General features: G+C 48.6%; 1 protein-coding gene across 1 annotated transcript in view; it reads left to right on the forward strand.

The window, feature by feature from the left end:
• Nucleotides 1–19,081, forward strand: part of Wdr27 (WD repeat domain 27) — a 137,521-nt gene extending 118,440 nt beyond the window's left edge. Inside the window, exon 25 of the mRNA XM_071612844.1 lies at nucleotides 18,818–19,081. Within this exon, the coding sequence (XP_071468945.1) occupies nucleotides 18,818–18,868 (51 nt within the window). The 3' untranslated portion in view covers nucleotides 18,869–19,081. The remainder of the gene's footprint in view (nucleotides 1–18,817) is intronic.
• Nucleotides 19,082–20,747: the final 1,666 nt, after the last annotated feature.

The raw sequence follows: 20,747 nt of genomic DNA on the forward strand, positions 1-20,747 counted from the left end.
ATTTCTTTGGAGAAATGTCTGTTGACCTTGCCCTATTTTAAAATCAGGCTTTTGTTGAGTTCTACAAATATTCTGATATTAGTCCCGTATCAGCTATTTGAAAGCACTTCTCCCATTCCGTGGGGTGCCACTTGACACCACTGGCAGAGAGATGTTTACGTGTGACTTCAGGCTCTGACGAGGTCGCGCTTCCTGCCTTTTCCTTCTGTTGCCTCTCTTTGGTGTGAGAACCAGGCACAGACACTGGGAACTTTGCCCCACATTTTCTTTAAGGGATTTTTATTATTTTAGGTCTTACATTTAGGTCTTGGTGCGTTTTGGGTCAATTTTTGCATATGAATATGCAACTTCATTCTTTTGTGTACGGATATCTAGTTTCCATGGTATCATTCACCAAAGAGATTGTCCTTCCCCCATTGAATGGGGGAGCAATCCTCTGACCACAAGTGCAGGGCGTAGTTCTGGGTGCTCCCTCCCGGTCACTGCTGGGTGCTTCTGTCCTACGCCAGCACCACTCATCCCCCTCACAACAGCTTTGTGGTAAGTTCTGAAATGGAGTTGTTACTCTACAGTTCTGGCTTTTATTAAGATTGCTATTCAGGAAACTTTAGATTCCACATGAATGTTAGAATAGTTTTTTTCTATTTCTACAAAAAAATATTGTTTGATGTTTAGATAAAGATTTTGATAAGGATTGCAATGAGCATGTATATTGCTTTGAATAATATGGACATTTTAACAATGTTGTCTTTCAATCCATGAACGTGGGATGTGTTTCCATTAATTTATGTCTGTAATTTATTTTAGCAATGTTTTTAAATTTTTGTTGTGTAAGTTTTTACTTCTTTGATTAAGTTAATTGCTAAGAATTTTATTCTTTTTCATGTAGTTATAAATGGGATACTTTTTTATTATCTGTTTTGTCAGATTACTCACCATTTCTATATAGAAGTGCAACTGATTTTTGCATGTTGACTTTGTCTCCTGCTGCTTTGCTGAATAAATTTATTAGTTCTAATGTTTTATAGAATATTTAGGGCATTGTGAGCGAAGATGATTTTACCTTTTGCTTTCCAATTTATATGTCTGTTATTTCTTTTTCTTGCCTAATTACTCTGGCTAGAACTTCTATTCTATGTTGAATAGAAGTGATGAAAGTGGCGTCCTTGACATATTCCTGAAGTCAGAGGAGAAGCTGTCAGTTTTCTCCACTAATTATCATGTTCACTGTGGGCGTTTTAAGAATGATTTTTATTGGATAGAGGTAAGTTTCTCCTATTCTAGTTTTTTGGGTGTTTTTTTTTTATCATGAAAGGGTGTTGAATTTTGTTAACCTTTTCTGCACTGATTGAGATCATTTGTGCTTTTTTTCTTTTTCTTTTCCTGTCACTGTGGTCCATGACCTTGATTTTCACATGCTGAAACATCCTTACCTTTAAGATAGACCCCATTAGTCATGGTGTACAATCCTTTTAACTTGCTGCCAATTTTGGTTTGCTAGTGCACTGAATGGGAAATTGTCTATTTCATCTGGGTGTTCCAGTTTACTGGCTGTAATCACTGATAATAATTTGTTATGATCGTTTTTATTTCTATAGAATCATGGTGATATCTTCGTTTTCATTCCTGAGTGTAGTAACTGAGTCTTCTCTTTTTCTTAGCCCAACAGGTTAATCTTTTCAAAGAACCAACCTTGGTTTTGTTGATTTGCCCAGTTGTCTCCTGTCCTTCATTTGGTGGGTCTTTGCCGTTGATCTCCTATTCCTTCGCTCCGCCAGCCCCGGCTGGGTTTGTCCCTGTGTTTCAGTTCCCAGTGTGGTGAAGTCAGGCTGTTGGCTGAAGATCTTTCTTGCTTACTAATGTAAGTGTCTGTAGCTATCAGTTTCCCGTTGGCCATGTCCCATAATTTTTCATTGTTGTGTTTTGGTTTCACTCATATCTTCACTCTATTTTCTAACTTTTCTTATGAGTTCTTTTTCAAGCCATTGTTTAAGAGTGTGTTAGTTTTCACAATTTTGTGTATTTTTCCAGTTTACTTTTGTTGCTGATTTCTGACATCCTATTTGCAGTCAGAGAAGACAGCATGGGTGGTGTTGACCTCTTTAAGTCCACGGCGACGCTGTTTGGTTCACGTATGGCCTTGGCCCCCAGGTAGCGAGGCTCTCCATGCTCCCACTGCTCAAGAAGGAGCACCATCGTCTCTGTAGTCTGAATCCACGTTCAAGTTGTTTCCCCTCTGCATTCACTAGGTGACACTCCTGTGTGCTGACACCGATATCAAGAGGTCACGAAGTGTGCTTTTGGTGACTGGTGCATCCTTGGGTTAGACTAAGTCTCCTGGTCAGGGTGTCCAACCCTGCTGACCAAACCCGACCCTCCGCATTTCATCTCCTGGGAGCTCCTCCTGCACCCGGCAAGGTCTGGTCCACGGTGTGTGACAAGGACAGTCAGGGGGTGGGAACTGTGCCAAGAGGCCCAGTGGAGCTGGAATTCAAGGACTCCTTCATGTTTCCTTTCAAGAGTCCAAGAACAGCACTTGCAGCCCTGGGCGGTTGCCTGACGAGCTACACAGGCCGGCTCAGTGCTGCCCTTTCAGAGCCCAGTCAGCAGGGAGTGGTGGTGGTGAAACCTGGAGAAGGACTTCCAGGCCTGGACCAGCTGGAGTGGCCGTGTGCTTCCTTTAAGGTGCTTCAGGTAGCAGGGCCCTTCGTATCTGGCTCCCCTCACCGCGTGGCAAGCCATGGCAGGCCGCGGAAGGAATGGGGCAGCAGCTGGCCTCTGGCCTGAGGAGCAGAAGGGCAGGTGCAGAGGACAGGGTCCTGAGGTGGGGTACACAGGAGAACTCTGCTTGAGCGCCCTGAGCTGTGGGCCCCTCTGGACGCCTGACAGCACCAGCAAGCTGGAGGGAGATGCCCCTCAGGCCCACGGGGCTTCTGCTTGACGTTGGCCAGTCACGCCGGTCGCATGGGCTCGCCTGCTCCTGACCCGCAGGTGGCGTGGCAGTGAAGGGTGTGGCTGTGGTCACTCTGAAGCTCCTGCTGGGGGTACTTCACCACATTCCCTGAGCCCTCGCCCTCGCCCTCGCCCTCGCCCTCGCCCTCGCCCTCGCCCTTGCCCTCGCCCTCGCCCTCGCCCTTGCCCTCGCCCTCTCTTCATGTCTGTGCTGGCCCAGGGCCACGTGCTGGCCAGCGCTGGCCACGGAGCAGCCTCAGCCGCAGGCGCTCATGTCCCTGTCTTCTTCCTCCTTCGGGTACCATTTATTAGTGGATTTCTAGACTGTGAGTTTGAATACTTTCATGTTTTCTTTTGTTTCTTAACGTTTGCGTTTGAAGTCTGGATTTCTCTTAAGAGTACCAGGATGTTTTTAGCCCACATGTTCTGGCACCGAGTAGTTTTTTGTTCATTTCCACCAGAGTTCTTTTTGGTCAGCGAGTTTCTTAGGGGTGAATTTCCTGTTTCCGGACCCGTGGCTTTAGTCCTACCATGGGCTGTGACGCGTGTGACATTGACCTCGTCCCTGGGATAGTGAGCTCCTGCTTGGTCACGTTTAATACAACTTCACTGTATGTTTGTAAAAGAAAGGGTGCCATATGCTTGTTGGTAAGGGATTCCGCTGACTCTTATCTAAAATCTAGTGGAGCAGATCTGTCGGTATTGTCGTGGAGTCTCCTACCTTCGCACTGTCGGTCTTTACATCAATACAGATGATTGAGTTGGCCTTTGCATGTTTTTGCCACCTTTTCCTTAGGCTTTGTCTGTCTTTCTTTAGGTGTTTTGGTACTAGGTTGTGAGCTGCATAAAACTTGTGATTACTGACCTCCTGGGGTCTGTTTTGAGCGCTATTGTGTGTTCAGCTCCTTTGGTCTGGACCAAAGTCAGTGTCACTCTCTCAACTGCATATTTGTATTGTTGTGGCATCTTTTATTTTCATCTGTTCATTTCAGTCTTTCTGGCTGAATTTATGGATCCATTGTCATGCTCTTTTAGCGAGAGAATTTGGCATATTCATAATTTTTAAACTATTGATATATTTAGCTGATTCCTACAAATGAAAATCTCTATTGTTTTTGTACTTTGATTCTTCAATTTACTTATCTAATTCTACAAGCTCAATTTAATTTTTACATAAAAATCATAGCTCTTTTGTTTTAAATGTTACTCTTAATATTTTAATTTCTTTTTTTCTAACAATATAATGATTTTATATTTAATATAGTTCTTCTCACCATGGGGATGTTACTTAATTAATAGGTGGTTTTGTTTACACTGAATCTCTTTTCTTTTAACGTCAACGTAAAGTCTTTTTTTTTTTTTTTAATGTTCAATCTTTTCTCCATTTCAATGCTAGACACATTGAATACCTTTTTTCAAGACTTTTTTTTCCTAGAGATAAACGTTTCAGTTTTGGCTATTTGATCTCTAAGTACAATATTAACTTGAGTGATAAACAAATGTCTAGTAAAACATGGGGAAAAGACTCGAGAGTTCAGGAGGCACGAGGACAGCAGTGGCAATGAGCTAGCGCTGGGCAAGAGTGTGCCTCTTCCCGTGTCATGTATCTTGAGAACTCTAGAACTATGAACTGCTCCTCCTGGGAATTTAAACCATCTTACTTCCTCCATCTTCTTTCTAAGCAGCAAATGCAATTTGTAGGCTGCATTTTTTGGTGCATTATTTGTTATAAAAAACATTTTTTCCCATTTAACAAATATTCATTTGTCCCCATTCCATGGGACACCACTAAGAATATAAGACCATTAGTGCTCATTGGAAAATTGATAGACGATGGCTCAGGTTCAAACTCAACAGCACAAAAGTTTTCAGAGGGAAGTTGGATTCAGGAAGCCCTTGGAAGTCCCCTCTCTCCACTGCACCTGCGTGCCCGCCCACCAGGGAAGCACGACGCCTGCGATGCTGGGAACCTGGCTGACCAGAGAGCAGTCACCTCTCGAGCTCCGGCGGCTCCCACGACTGCGAACCAAGCAAAGACCCAGGGCTGAGCATGACTGTCTGGAAACTGAGGTCCTCGTGTTGGGACCTCGAGGGCCGGCAGGTCCAGAGACAAGGCACCTTGAGGATTCTCTCTGACTAGAATGTCCCCTCTCTGGAGATCCAGATGCTGAGGCTCAGCGGTTACATGACCCTGCCCTGCAGGAAGGGTCAGTGCCATGTAAGTGTCATGTGAATTTTGGTGGAAAGCTTGGATCTCTGCTTCTTCCTGCCTCATGTCATGCAACGGATTATTGCTATTGATGTCCAGAGGTTTGATTTTCTGTTGTTGGTTGCAGTTTTGACATTGGGCCATTTTTATTATTTTCCAGAGTCACTGTTTTTTCCTTGTATCTCATTTATTCCTTCTAAGTTTCCTTGTCTGGATGAAATATATAATTTCACTTATTTTTTTCAGTGAGATACTAAAAGTAAGTGGAATTCTTTCTTAGTTATTGTTATACTGTCGTCATTTCCCGTCACACCTAAGTAATAGTTTAGCTTGGTATAAATTCCTAGATTGATATACAGTAATAACTGTCATTATTGTTGTGATAATGATAATTGACACTGAAAATATTACTCCACACCCTCCTGGGATCCAACGTTGCCTTTGTCTTCTGGATCCTATTAGATACACTTTTGAAACTCTGGAACCATCCATAGCTCCACCCTGATTTTTGTATTTTAAACTTGACTTCCTTTAAGCTGAGCTTTGGGTGATCCTCAGTGTTGGGTTCCGGTGAACCTCTGTTTCTCCTCAGTACGGTTCGGCTAGGCCGGGGGAACTCTTTTTACCCAGTATTCAGTTCTCTTTCCTATACCCACCTTCCCTTATTCTATTGCAATGTGAAACACGATTTCTTGTTTTTGTTCAGTGTGGCCTTTGTTCATTCATCTCTGTGAGAACTCTAAGCACACTTATTTTAAATTGTTTTCCACTTGATTTTATTATTTCAAATGCATTGGGACTCACTTATCTTCCAGGGGTGAGTCATCTGTCTTCTTAACATTCAGTGCCAACATTGTTTCAGTGTTAATTCACAGATTCACTCGGTTGAGAAACTTTCTCTGTGTTTCCTTCTTTCTCCACTCCACTATCCTTGAGTTCTGGTTGTGCAGATACCTCCTTCCAAATTATTTAGAAGCTTGTCGTAGGAGCTTGAGTAACATTTCCCACTGGGCAGTGTCAGGAGACATTTCCAGACGTCTGTCGGTCGGTCTGTGGGAAGGCTGAGCCTCTTCTCGAGCCGCGCCCTGCATCTCCAACATGGCCACTTGGTCTGTGACCAGTGCATGATGCCAGCCACGCCGGGGACCCCAGGGTGGACGCGGCTGTGGAGAGGTGCTCCTGCTGCACTCTGGGCTGGACCGGAGGGCTGTGGTGGAGGGTGTTTGTTTGCCTGTCTCTGAGCCCGGCTGTGTCAGCCTTGCTTCTCTTGATACATTTAATGTGTGTAATTTCCACACGTTTGGAATCAGAGTCCAGGCGGAAGCTTGGGCTGGTCTTGACTAGAAGTCTCCTTAAAATGTGACTAAAAGGGAGCCTTGCTTTTCAGAGGCCTTGGGTCAGTGCACTGCCCACCAGGCTCACGAGGCAACAGGGCACTGTCCTTGGAAGAGGCGGTTCTCCCTGCGCTTGGTCCTTCTCAGTGGGGGATGGAGTGGACTGGGTCTTTCTCTAGGAATCCCTACATTCCCGCACTCTCTTTGGAACTTTTAGTAACACTTTAGTAACTTTTTGCTACTTTACAAAAAAAAAAAAAAAAAACTGCTGTGTTTCCTAAAGGCAAGCCGACTTTCTACTTGATAAAATACCCGCAGGGTCATCCCACCCTTCTGTTTGTGGTGGGTGATCAGTGACATGAGAGTCCTTCAGAACCGAGCAGAGCTGAAGGCCATTTGGAAGCTGAGTCCAGGTGGACTACGTTTGGAATCATGTTGGCTGGCCGCCAACACGGGGGATGTTCCAGCGCCATGAACGTGCTCTGGGGTTCCTTGGAGATGCAGGAGGCGTCTGCAGGGCCACATATCCCTGGGGCTGCTGGAAGCACACTGCTCTCATCTCTGCCCGGTTGAACTGAGCCCTGGCGTGCAGGACCCCCACCTGCCCAGCGTGGGTGTTCCCTTCTGGTTTCACAGGGTGGTGCTGGGAAGGGGTTCGGCCAGCAGCTTTGCTTCTCTGTGCAGCTAAGGTGAAGTCCTAGCCCCATGACCCCACAGAGCAGGGACCTTGGATTGTTTCTGTGGCCACCTCCCAGAAGGCCCGGAGGCTGGCTCAGAGCCTGTGCTCCTCTCAGCCCTGCCCCGCACGGGCCCCCACCCAGATCCTGGGCAGCAGGGTCTGTGCTGCGCTCACCTGGGCCACCATAGGCTCCCAGTGCTCGCAGAGGCAAGCTGGCGGGTGGCCTGGGCTGTTGCTAGTGACGGCAGCCAAGCCTTGGCCAGCTTCTGTGGCTACTGACGGCCGGTAGCCACACACAGGCAGATGACGCTGCAGGGCAGCCTGAGGTCAGGTAGGTCGCGGCGCAGTGAGGTTCCCAGGTGGGAAGGACACAGCGGCTGGGTTCTGCTCTTGCCAGGACCCCTGGGCTTCTGTGCTGGGCTCTGTGCAGCAGATGTGCCTGGCTCCGGTGGTCTGGTCCTGTAGGTGGCCCCTCCTGGTGCTGGCCGCTCCAGCAGGCTTCTGTGCCCCCAGGTGAGTGCCGCTCACATGGCAGAATCACCTACTGGGACTCAGCATGTGAAGTCGGCTTCCTGGAGTCCGTGTGGGGAGCAAGCCAAGGTTTCCCAGGCACGCCCAGATGTGGGGCCAGGGTCTGGACCAAGGGAGATGCTGGTCTGGATTAGAGGTTTGAGAAATAATGGAATTATGGGATGGAATTCTGTGGAGAGCTCGGCTTTGGTGCTTGTCGGAACTGTCTGGAGAGAGTCGGGATGATGGTGCCAGGCCCAACCTGGAGACTCTGAGCTAACTGATCGGGAGTGGGATCTGAGCAGCAGCCAACTGTGCTCAGGAAGCCTGAGGACCAGGACAAGAGCCTGCAGGGGGTGAGTGCATGTCTGTGGCGAGGCCTCAGGGGAGCGAACAGTGCACATGGCGCTGGGTCAGGGGTCCCAGACCTGAAAACAGAGTGTCACCATCCTGGCTGGCCTGGAGTCGTGTGGGTCACTGTGCGTCTGATTGTAGACTGTCTAATCTAATCCAGCACCATCTAATCTAAAAAAGAAGTCTAGTTTTAGGTGTTTAAAACTTTTTAAAAGTCTTTATTTTGCAAGTATGGTACATAGGCATCTGTTGAAAGTTAGATTTAAGCAAAGATCAAATCTATAGCTGGGATGAACTTTCCTGACTTATCTTTGTGGCTGTTATGGTTTTTAATCACTGTATACAGTTGGACATATTCATGGGGTGCAGTGTGATTTTGATCACTGTATACAGTTGGACATATTCATGGGGTGCAGTGTGATATTTCGGTGCAGCCGCTCTCCACCTCCGCGCCCAAGATCCTGTCCAGGATCTTCACATCAGGGTGATGAGCTACTTGTAGGCTTTTAATCCAAACCAACCCTCTGCAGTGGCTGCTCTGTCCGAGTATCTGCTCAAGAGGCCACGTCTCCGCGGGGGGAGGAGTTGCAGCTGGGTGCCTGTGGAGGAAGCTGCTCCGTGCCAGGCAGGGGGTCAGCAGGGCTCTGGTCATGGTGTGTCCTGCTGCTCTGTGGCCCTAATGGGTCAGCGAGGTCTAGACATTGGTGTCAGGATGGAGAGCAGGAGTCACCTTCCGCAGTAAAGCCAGGTGCATCATAAGAATTATTAAGATATGGTAAAAGACAAAGACAGTGTTTGTCCTGTACAGTGCATGGACAGGGGCCCTGAGCCGGCCATGTGGCCCTCAGTCACCCACTTCCTCCTGTCTTCTGCGTATTTTCTTATGAGAAGTAACTGGCTGAGAGCGGACAGCGTGGGACAGGGTCCTCAGTGTGATGGTGGAGAGCGGGCAGCCGTCTCCCCTCGGCTCTACATGCCTTCTTCACTTGGGGAGGCTAAACATCACTTCTTAGTGAGAAAGCATTAGACCTGTGCTCTGGTCTGCACAGAGGTCCCCAAGGCCTTGGCCACGTGGGAGGAGCTGGCCAGGGCTGCCGACTCCCGGGACAGAGCCATCTCTGGTTAGGCAGGAATCCGCCCAGGGTGGGGGGCACTGGTGGGCTTGCTCCCTCACTTCAGCCCCGCGCTGGGCTCTTCTCCCTTCCTGCACTTCGCAATCAGCAGCCCTGGGGACAGGGCAGTGAGCATCTCCATTATGACACTCAGGCTCCGTCGGTTCCTGTGCTTGCTTCACGGCCTCCAGCAGGCAGAGAGGAGGCTGGGGTTTCCAGAGGGGACGGCACATGTCTGGAGGTGGAGGGCGCAGACTTGGACAATTTTCAGAGTCTGCAGTTGATTAAACGAAGACTCCTTTTTTCATGGCACTTTCAGTCACTCTCCAAGCTGCACACTGTTGACCACGATCGAGGGTCTCGGGCTTGTTGCTGACAGTGAGCCCAGGGACTTCCATAACGCTCCGCCAAGGTGCCCTGAGTCTGGAGTTTCTTCTCATTTACAGACATCCCGGGAAGCGTTGGTCGGAACACAGGCCAGCTTTTAGAGCATCTTAGGCCTGTCCAGCAGGAACAGTGGCATGGCACAGCCTGGATTCATGAGCGCGACCCTTGGGGTGCACCTGGGCATCGCAGGTGAACCATCTCCACTGTCCCAGGGTGGCCTCACTGTGGGCTAGACGCCTGCAGAGGGACTCGGCACGAGCACCTCCCACAGCAGGAGCGAGGTCTCTGAAGGTCCGGTCTCTAGGCAGGAGGACTCGAGCCCTCTTGTCTGGCTTTCAGGTGAGAGGCTGAGCTGGGTGAGGGTCTGCTTGCTGGACATAGCTTTCCTGACCTCTCCAGTCACTGTCAGAAGTGGAAGTCTTTGCTCGTCTGGTTCTGGTCACTGCTTTTCACGATTATTTCATTGCAGATACCTAAAGTGTGTCATCATTCATAACGCGGGCGCTCCACTCCGCGGGTGGCGACTGATTGCGTGCAGCCCTCCCCACCTGGCACCAGTGCTCTGAGCTGTGGGGGTGCAGCTCCCAGGGCTCTGGGTGCAAAGCTTTGCTTATCACTTAGTAGGAGATTGGGCGCGATTCCTTTAGCCACTTGTGCCCAGTGCCCTTTGCCTGCACGACTTGAGTCACCACCTGGCAGCGTTATTATCTTCTAACAATCAAGGCTGGTTGGCGTGTAGCTCTCACACCGGGAGAGTTCTCCTGTGGTGCACAGTTCAACGAGACTGGTGGCTGCGCCCACTCATGTTCCGAACATGCTCCGGCGGCTCACTCCCACCCAGCACCTGGCTTCTGCAGGGGCTCCTCCCTGGCCACCGCATGGGAGGGTGGACTCTGTCCTGCAGTTTTGCCTCTTCAGAAGGTCCCATGAGACGAGGCACGGGGTGCCTTAAGGAGTACACTCTTCCCTGAGCAGAGAGGCTCTGCAGTCTGCTTGTGCCTGCAGGGGTGGAGTGCTGCTCCCGTGGCTGCATGCTCTCTGTCCAGCTGCTGCTGCTGCAAGTCTCCAAGGCCACCGGGTTCCTGTGTCATGAAGAACACATGAACAGCCCTGCAGGAAGATGTTTCCAGTGATGAGCAGCCCTCTGCGTCCCTCCATGACTTCACCTGCACGTCCACACAGTAAAGGGTCAGTTCCCTTGATGAGCAGCACTCTGTGTCCCTCCGTCACTTCACCTGCACCTCCACACAGTAAAGGGTCAGTCCCTTGATGGGCAGCACTCTGCGTCCCTCCGTCACTTCACCTGCACGTCCACACAGTAAAGGGTCAGTCCCTTGATGAGCAGCACTCTGCGTCCCTCCGTCACTTCACCTGCACGTCCACACAGTAAAGGGCCAGTTCCCTTGATGGGCAGCACTCTGCGTCCCTCCGTCACTTCACCTGCACCTCCACACAGTAAAGGGTCAGTCCCTTGATGAGCAGCACTCTGCGTCCCTCCATGACTTCACCTGCACGTCCACACAGTAAAGGGTCAGTCCCTTGATGGGCAGCACTCTGCGTCCCTCCGTCACTTCACCTGCACGTCCACACCATGAAGGGCCAGTTCCTTGATGAGCAGCCCTCTGCGTCCCTCCATGACTTCACCTGCACGTCCACACAGTAAAGGGCCAGTTCCCTTGATGAGCAGCACTCTGCGTCCCTCTGTCACTTCACCTGCATGTCCACACAGTAGAGGTCCAGTTCCCTGAACTCGTCAGCTTTTTGTAGTCTCCATGCAACCTCTACCTGCACTCAACAAGCCTCTCCTGGATTTTCATATCTGTGTTTGAGAGAGAAGTCCTTGTAAGGATGAGTCATCTCCTGTTAGATAGTAAAAATACTTTTATCGCCATAGATGCAGAAACAATGGGGTGTGAATTGAACAATCGAAGTACACCCTGAAGGTTGTGGCAGAGAAATGTGAGGTCGACCCGTCTGTGTCTGGGGCCTTACTACCTTTCCACATGGTACTGCAGAATAATGGAAGGTCGATGGATCATCTTGTACAATGTTTGGAAATATTGGCTCTCTCCTTTGAGAAAAATAAAAGTTCATATATAAAGAGATGACTTAACGTGCAGATTGATACATTTTAATCATATAAATGTGGAAAGTAGAACTATAGGTAGAACCTCCAAGAGAATATCTCTGTATATATAGTCATGGAAGATTTAAACCTTAAAAGTATAAAACATGAAACAAAAAACATGATGTCATCCAATATTCATTTTTATTCATGGGTCCCCTGACTGAGCTTGTGATGAGTAAGTGGCAGTGATATTAGAAATGGATAGGGAGTGGCATAGGACAATGGCCTGGGGCTGGCAGCAGCTCTGCTGGGCATCTGCACTCCTGCCCTCAGGCTCACTGCCGGCCTACTGCAGCTGACTGTAAGCTGAGGTGTGGATCAGCTCTTGTCTTTCCTGGAACTCATTTTGCCTCCTAAACGATGACTCGATATCTGTCTTGATTCCGTATAACCCTCCCTTTCTCTGCCCCCGGGTCCTCCTCAGCCCCTGTCAGACGGCTGCCGCAGTCCTCAGTCATCTCCGTTCCTCTCCCAGGCTCACACAGCTGCAGGCCTGTTCTGGGTGCTCCTCAGCGTCTGCTGTCCAGCTGGCCGGTCACCTCTTCAGCCATTGCTAGTGAGCTCCTGACCATGGACTGAATGTTCATGTTGAATGTCTCAGTTTTCATTTCTGGTAGTTCTGTTTAAGTGAACAACTTATTCTTTGGCTCTGTTTCTAATAATTTAAATTATTTTTAAACTACAGATGACAGGTCTAAGTACTCCGGTCTAAGAGTCTCGGTACTCTGTTTCTGCCTCGCCTGTGCCGGCTGACTCATGGGTGGCCACGGCAGGCTCTCCCCAGGGTGGCCCACGCAGGCTCTCCCCAGGGTGGCCACGCAGGCTGTCCCCAGGGTGGCCACGGCAGGCTCTCCCAGGGTGGCCATGGCTTTGCTGCTCGTGAGGCCTTCTGGAGAAGTCGGGGGTTCCTTCTGCGGGCGCTCAGGACCCTGTTTGTTGCTGTGGGCTCCTGGGCTTGGACACAGCCTGCAGAGATGGAGCGTGAGGGCTCTTGTTGTGGCGCCTGTGGCTGCAGGTGTTGGGGGCTTTCCTTCCTTAGTGGGGCTGAGGCAGGAGGCACTGTCACGGCAGGCCCTGGGTGACTCCCTCTGGTCACCCTTCCCTCAAACTCCTCTGGGCTCTGCAGCTTCCTTGTGAGGACCCAGGTCCTCCTACGGAGCCACAGGCTCCAGGGCTCCTACCGGCAGATGTGGCATGGCCCGTCTTCTTGTCCACGTGGCCTATGCTGCAGCGGCACGTCCTCTTCAGGGCAGACTGCCGGGTGTGGCGTGCCCAGCGAAGGGCAGCCACCCGCCTTGGTGGAGATCAGGACTTGCTCTTTGGGGCATCTCGGGCTCATTTTAGGACAGTGTTGCCCCTGTCCCTGTTTTCTTTCAGTTTTACTCTTTTTCTGAGAAACACCACCTTCCCCATGGCGACCATAGCGGCCCCTGGTGCCTGACCGTGTCCGTGCTGCACCAGATTCTGAGATTGAATGAGAGAAGCAGAGTCCAGAGCTGGAGGCTGGTTGCTGGACCAGCGGGTCTCCTGCTGTGAGCTGTGCCTGTCTTGTGGACTCTGGCCACCTGCCTCGCAGAGTCAGAAACACATGGCTTCCAAAGAGGAGAAGGAACCGGAAAACACACCCAGGAGCAGACGCTGGCGGTCGAAGGCCTGGCCTGGTTCACCCTGACCAGCCTCCGCCAGTCTTGTGCGCCGCCAGAGCCGTCCTCCCTGCTGGCACGGCAGAGCCCCTGGCCTCCAGAGGACCCTTCCGATGTCCGGCACCTGAGTTCCTCTCACACGGCCACTCGCTGACTTCCTGTGGTCTGTCTGCCACAGACAGAGCCTAGCTCTGGTCCCTGAGGTCAGTCAGCCCCGGCCCCTGGTGGCCCCACCCCCTTTGCCCCATCCTTGCCCCAGCCACCAGCAGCACCTCCCGAGGGACCACTGACAGGGACCCACACCTGGGAGCAGGCACAGGCTAGATGTCCTGCCACGTCCACAAGGACCAGATGTGGAGGGTTAGACTCCACCAAACGGACTCCAGATCAAGGCAGTAAGAACTAACGTGTGCACCGACCGCACTGCATGTCTTTCCTTTATTGATTTCCCCTTTTCAAGAGTTCAAAGTAGAGGCACAGGGTGACCTGAGAGGCATTTCTGGTGTCCAGGAGCCACTCTGAGCCAGTCATTTCTGCTTTAACATGTCCTTGGTATGAGATTTGGACAAGTGTTTTGCAGACTGAGTTATTTAGAACAGATACACCTCATTAAAAAAAAATCAGAATGCATGTGTTTTAATATTATTCTCTCAGATACAATCCAGCCAAAGACAAATTTCAAAATAAATATGACACATGCGTATGAGTATAAAATGATCTTTGGCCTTGCAAATAAAAGCAATTTTATTTGAACCTGAAAGCTGATATTTTTAGCCTTAGAAATGAGCGTGGAGTTCTCCCTCTCACGCGGTATGTGCATTCAGGCTGGGCTCCGCTGTCTGCAGACGCTGGTGACTGCGGGGACTGTGCAGGCTGCTCCCTTGTCTCCTGTCTCCTTCTGTAGGGGTGTGGGTGAGTTCCTGGGGCCAGGCCTGTGTCATGTGCAGACAGGAGGCACTGGTGCTCGCTGGACTGTGCACCTCCGTGGGGCTGTGCCTCTGCTCCTGAGTCACCAGCACACACAGGCCCCCTTGGGCAGGACCAGGCCACTGCCTCCAAGTGTCTTTGGGCCCCGGGCAGGGAATGGGTTTTGAGTGCTCCCAGGGCACGGAGCAGACCTCCTGTTTGCTGCTGCTGATGTCGAGCTGGGAATCACGGCCCCTGCCCAGGCTGTGGGCTGGACACAGCACGTCCGCCTGCTGAAGCCCCGGCCTCTGGTCGAGTGTGGCACAAGGAGCTCTTAGGAAGCAATCAGGTGAAGTGAGGTTACAAGGCCGAGCTTCTAGCCAGACTGTCAACCTGAAGAGGAGGAGACAGGTCCGTCTCTCTGCCCTCCTCCCTCCTGTGCCTGAACTGGGGAAGGACCGCATGAGGCCGTGCAGGGAAGGCTGTGTCTGCGAGCCTCCCACACCAGGTTGGTGGGGAGCAAACTTGGAACTACCCTCGACCTGGGTCCCGCTCAAGTTGGTGAGGGCAGATCTGGTCTGGGCCTGACCTCCCGCGGGAGTCTGCTGGTCAGAAGAGGTGGTCCTGTGCTGGAGGCTGGGCTCTGGCAGGTGACTGCTGGTGGTGGGATGGACCTGGGCCTCCTGTGAGCCTGGTCCACTCAGGCCAGTGTGGGGCGGCTACTCATGCATTCTTACTAGTTATAGGCATATTAACATTCTGTCCATTGCACTTGGTCTTTATGTGTCTGAGAAACTGTCCCAAATAGGCTGTTGTAAAACTGTTCACAGGGACTTTTATCAGCATTCATTTCTGCAATGTCAGTGGTCACCCACTTTCACGTCTGTAAATAATCATAAATAATCTGAATCTCCTTTATTTTTCTTAGTCAACTTAGCTGAAGATTTTCCAATTCTGTCGATACATTCAAAGAACTAAATTTTGGTCTCACTGATATTTTCCCTATTGTTTTTGTGTTTTCATTTTCTTCATTTACTTTAATCTTTTAAAAGTTTTCTTTCTTCTGATCGCCCTGGGTTTAGTTTGTTCTTATTTGTTAGTTGTCGATCTGACTTTTTGTATAAGCATTCACAGCTGCAGATTTCCTCTGTTTCTGGAGTCTGTATTATTTCATGCATTATCATTTTTAATCATATTTCACTGTTTTCTAATTTATCTTGTCATTTCTTCTTTGATCCATTGGTTACATCAGAATGATTTTCACAATTTTGTGAGCTTTCAAGTTTCACTTTTCTTGTTGACTTCCTTATTTCATCCAACGAGGTCAGAAAAGTTACTTTTTAATATTTCTATCTTTTTTTCAAAATATGGAAACCTTGCTCCTGGCTGAACCTGTGCTCTCTCCTGGAGAATGTCCCGGGGCCGTGGGGCAGAGTGCGCTGCTGCTGGTGGGGGGCTCTGCAGAGGCCTGTCCAGCCCAGCTGGCTACTCCATCCAGGAAGTCCTCTTCACACTTCCAGTCTCTCTCTGGTCATCCTGTTCATTTTTGAGAGGACAGTCTCGAAATCTCCAGCTATGATCTTGATACTATGTCTTCTTTTAGCTCTGTCAGTCTCTCCTTCATGTGTCTGATAGTCTATTAGGGGGTAAATGCTCGTAGTCATTATAGCTTCTTGCTTCCTTGAATCATTTTAGATACACAGTGTACTTTCTGTGTCTAGTAAGCTTTGGATTTAAAGTCTACTTCTTCTATATTGATATAGCTGCCCTCTTTTGATTATTACTTGCACTGAATATTTTCATTCTTTCAGCTTCAACTCACGTGTATCTTTGGATCTAAAATGAGTTTTTGTATACAGAATGTAGTGGGATCATGTGTGTTTCTGATTCATTTGGCCAGTCTGACTTTTCTTTGGAAAGTTTAATACACTTATATTTAATGTAATTATAGATAAGGAAGGACTTATTTCTGTGGCTTGTCTATTTGTTTCCTGAATGTCTTATAGTTATTTTCTCTTATTTTCTGCATTACTGTCTTATTTTTAGTCTATTTTTTAGTAAACTGTTTCAATTTATTTCTCATTTCCTTTTGTGTATATTCTACAGCTATTTTTTGGGGTTCCCATGGGGATTACATTTAACCTTTTAAGGTCATAACACTCTAATTTGAGTTTATACCAGATTGACTTCGGTGATGTGCGACACTCTGCTTCTTTACATCTTGTCTCCACCCCTTTTCAGTTGTTGAAGTCACAAAATCACATCTTTATATATTTTGTTCTCCAAAACACAAATTATTAATTCTTTTAAATGCATTGGTCCTTTATATAACAGAAAAATATGGAGTTGTAAACCAGAATCACAATGATGCCAGCTTTTACACTGATGATTATTTAAACATATATTTCTATTTCAAATCGTGCAGATCACACAGAGGAGTCACGAAGTCCTGCCACAGTGTCATGGCTCTATGACTGCCCCTGCCTTTGTCCACGTCCTGTGTCCCCCTGGCTCTGAGCTGCTGCCTGGTGTCCTTCCATGTCCCACAGGACCTCTGAGCACTTCTTGGGGACTGGTCTAGTGCTGATGAACTCCTTCAGCTCCGGTTTATCTGGGAAGGTCTTGCCTTCCCTCTTACTTTATTTTCTAGTGGTTCTTTCTGGTTACCTGTGAGTCACCTGTGAGTCACCTGTGACGTCAGAATCCATTTTCATGTCATCATACTAGCAGGGAGCACACCGTGGCCTGTTCTGTGGGTGAGCATGGTGGTGACACGGGACACTCTCCTCTGCTCGCCATCTCCCCCACTGTCTGCTGCACCTTCTCCCTCCCTCCACCCCTGACTGTTGAAGTGCGCCTCTGCTGGTACAGGGTTCCTGGTGGACGTTTTCCTCTTGGCCCCTCGAGCACACCAAGCCCTGCTCTCTGAGGGGAGCTCTGATGTCTCCCCGAGGACCTTGAGGGTCGAGTCACTGTTCCTTTGTTGTTCCAGGAGTCTGTCAGGGCTTTGGGGAGTCTGGTCCCCGGGTGTCTGGGTGTGGGTGGCTTGTGTTCTCCTTAGGTGGAGTCTTGGAGCTTCCGCGATGCTCACACTCTGGCTTCATCAAATCTGGGGCGTTTTCAGCCGTCGTCCAAATGTTCTGTCTGCTCCTTCTCTCCCCTCCTGAGGCCCGGCAGTGTGTCTGTGCCTGCTTGAGGCTGCCCCCCCGGGCTCTGCGTCTCTGCTCAGGTGCATTACATTGTGTCCCCAGACTTGGCATCTCTCTGCCTTGTCTTGGTTTGCCGCTGCCTTCTGCTGCTCGGCTCTGTCTCAGCTCCCTAAAGTCCATCTCACTTGGTTGCACGCGTCCCCAGCTGCAGGGCGCCTGCTTGGTGTCGAGGGCCACAACCAAGTCACGATGGCGCCAGGAGGAGTGGTTTGTGAAGCAACGCCAGCGAGCCATTAAGATTGAGGATTCCTTGATAACTGACTGCTGTATCTAGATGATGTTCATCAAGTCAAGCTGTGTGTAATTAGTTAGGTATATACACCTCTGCTGTCCCGTAATAAAGCGGCTCCTGCTGTTTCAATCTTCACAAGTTGCTTGTCACCCCCCGGTTATTTTGCCCAGCCAGACTGCGGCGGCTTGGATTCAGGTTTGTGCTCTCTCTTTGCTGCTGTTTGAATTTCTTTAATACATAATTTACAAACATTACCCCAGCTTCCTTTGATTCTGTAAGCCTCTCTAAGATGGCTGTGTTCAAGTTGTAATGTTGTAGATCCACCCTCAGGGTCTTCAGAGCAGTTTCTGCCAATTTACCTTTTCCTTTTCCTGGTATGGCCTGTGTTTTCCTGCTGCTTTGTATGCACTCTGGCTTTGCTGGGCTTCTGAAGGTATAATATGTGAACTCTGGAAGCTAAGTTCTCCCGCTGCCCAGCAGGTGCAGGGTCTCCCCAGTTCCTTTGAGCCCTTCTTCAGCGTCATAGGCCCCTTCCGATTTCTCTGATTACGCAGTTGCTTTTGAATCTTATTCTTCAGCATGTGGCTTCCAAATTGGATGACGACAAAAATGAGCTGGAGCAAAGGCACTCACTCTGACTCCCTGTTCCCAGGCTCTCCATGATGAGGGGGGCCTGACAGCGGTCACCACTCTGCCATCCAAGGGGGAGGACAGGGTGCTTTCCCCTGCCAGCTCTGTGCTGTTGCTCCTGGGATGTGTAGCGTGGGGCTGGGTGAGGCAGGTAGCTGCTCCGTGCTGAGGCCAGACGCTGACCAGAGCTAACTGCCATTTGCAGCCCCAGCCTTCCCTGGGAGTTGTAAGCCCCAGTAGACTGGAGAGGACGCTTCCTCCAGAGTGGAACAGGTGGGACCCCGAGTCCTGGTGCCTCCTGTGGCCATCTCCCCTCTCCTGTCACTGGTGGCCACTCAGCTATGACAATGTGTAGGTTAAGATCTCTTGTTACACACAGACGATGAGCTCCGACAGGCCCCCGGCCACACTGAGGCAGCAGCGCAACCTGGCCTGGACTGGTCAGGCTGAGGGTGGCACCTGTGCACCTGTGGCTCTCTCTTCTGACAGGCGTAGCCATTAATGAAGGATGGGGCTTTGTTTTCCTCTACAGCTTGCCACCGCCACCGTGGACGGGAAACTGCAGCTCTTTGTGGCTCAGTGACTGTGCCGGGTGGTTCCTGGATGTGAGAGGAGAGCAAGACGTCCCTGCAATCCCTCTGGGCCAGCACAGGGAGGTTTCCGTGGTTAGGTTCTGCCTTCCACAGACCCCTCTTCCCTGGGGGCTGCTCTCAGCTTGGTGAGTCTCCCTGCTCCTCAGCCCCTCACCAGGAAATGGGACTCACCCTGTGCTGCTGCACAGAGCTGGGGAAGGTGAAGCAGCACTCAATAAAGGATGGCCCAGCACTTGCTTCACGACTGGACTGTGGGGAGGGGAGAGCTGTCTATGTCTCTGTCTTTCTTTGTCCAGATCTGGATGTCTATGTGCATATCTATGTCTGTGTCTGTATCTGGATGTCTATGTGCATATCTATGTGTCTGTCCATATCTGGATGTCTATGTGCATATCTGTGTCTGTGTCTGTCTGTATCTGTATGTCTATGTGCATATCTATGTCTGTGTCTGTATCTGTACGTCTATGTGCATATCTGTGTCTGTGTCTTTCTCTCTGATTTTATCTATGTCTGTCTGTGTCTATATCCGTGTCTGACTATATCTGTGTCTGTCTATAAGTCTATGTCTATATCTATCTTATCTGTCTCTTCCTATGTCTTTGTCTATATCTACGTCTCTATCTGTGTCTGTGTCTATGTATCTGTTTGTCTATGTCTATGTCTCTGTCTCTGTCTATATCTATGCCTATGTATGTCTATATATCTATGTCTGTATATCTGTCTATGTCTATATCTATGCCTATGTCTGTCTGTCTATGTATCTGTCTGTATCTATGTCTATGTCTATATCTATGTATCTGTCTGTATCTATGTCTATGTCTCTATGTATCTGTTTATGTCTATATATCTATGTCTATGTCTTTATATCTATGTCTATGTATCTGTCTGTATCTATGTCTATGTCTATATATCTGTCTATATCTATGTCTATGTATTTGACTGTATCTATGTCTATGTCTCTATGTCTATGTCTCTATATCTATGTCTATATAGCTATGTCTATGTATCTGTTTATATCTAAGTCTATGTATCTGTCTATATCTATGTCTATGTATCTGACTATCTATGTCTATGTCTATATATCTATGTCTATGTCTATATGTCTATGTATCTGTCTATATCTATATATCTATATCTATGTCTATGTCTATATATCTATGTCTATCTGTCTATATCTATGTCTATGTCTATATCTCTGTATATATGTCTATGTCTATGTATCTGTTTATGTCTATATCTATATCTATGTCTATGTCTATATCTCTGTATATATGTCTATGTCTATGTATCTGTTTATGTCTATATCTATATCTATGTCTATGTATATATATCTATGTCTATGTCTATATATCTATGTCTATCTGTCTATATCTATGTCTATGTCTATATCTCTGTATATATGTCTATGTCTATGTATCTGTTTATGTCTATATCTATGTCTATGTCTATATGTCTATGTATCTGTCTATGTCTATATCTATGCCTATGTCTATATATCTATGTCTATCTATCTGTCTATACCTATGTCTATGTCTATATCTCTGTATATATGTCTGTGTCTATGTATCTGTTTATGTCTATGTCTGTGTCTATGTCTATGTATCTATCTATATCTCTGTCTATGTGTATATCTATGTCTCTCTATATATGTCTATATGTATGTATCTGTGTATCTGTCTATGTCTATGTGTCTGTCTATATCTCTCTGTCTCTGTCTAGCTGTGTGTATGTGTCTGTTTATGGCCATGTCTATAAGTCTGTGCATGTCCATACTTGTGTCCTTGTTCATATCTACCTCTACCTGGGTCATGGATTATGGAATGGGTGCATGAGCATTCTCTTCTGAGAGTTGATAAGCTGCAGTGGCCA

This window comes from Marmota flaviventris, chromosome 6 (genome assembly GCF_047511675.1).
Source record: "Marmota flaviventris isolate mMarFla1 chromosome 6, mMarFla1.hap1, whole genome shotgun sequence".
NCBI classification, from domain to species: Eukaryota; Metazoa; Chordata; class Mammalia; order Rodentia; family Sciuridae; genus Marmota; species Marmota flaviventris.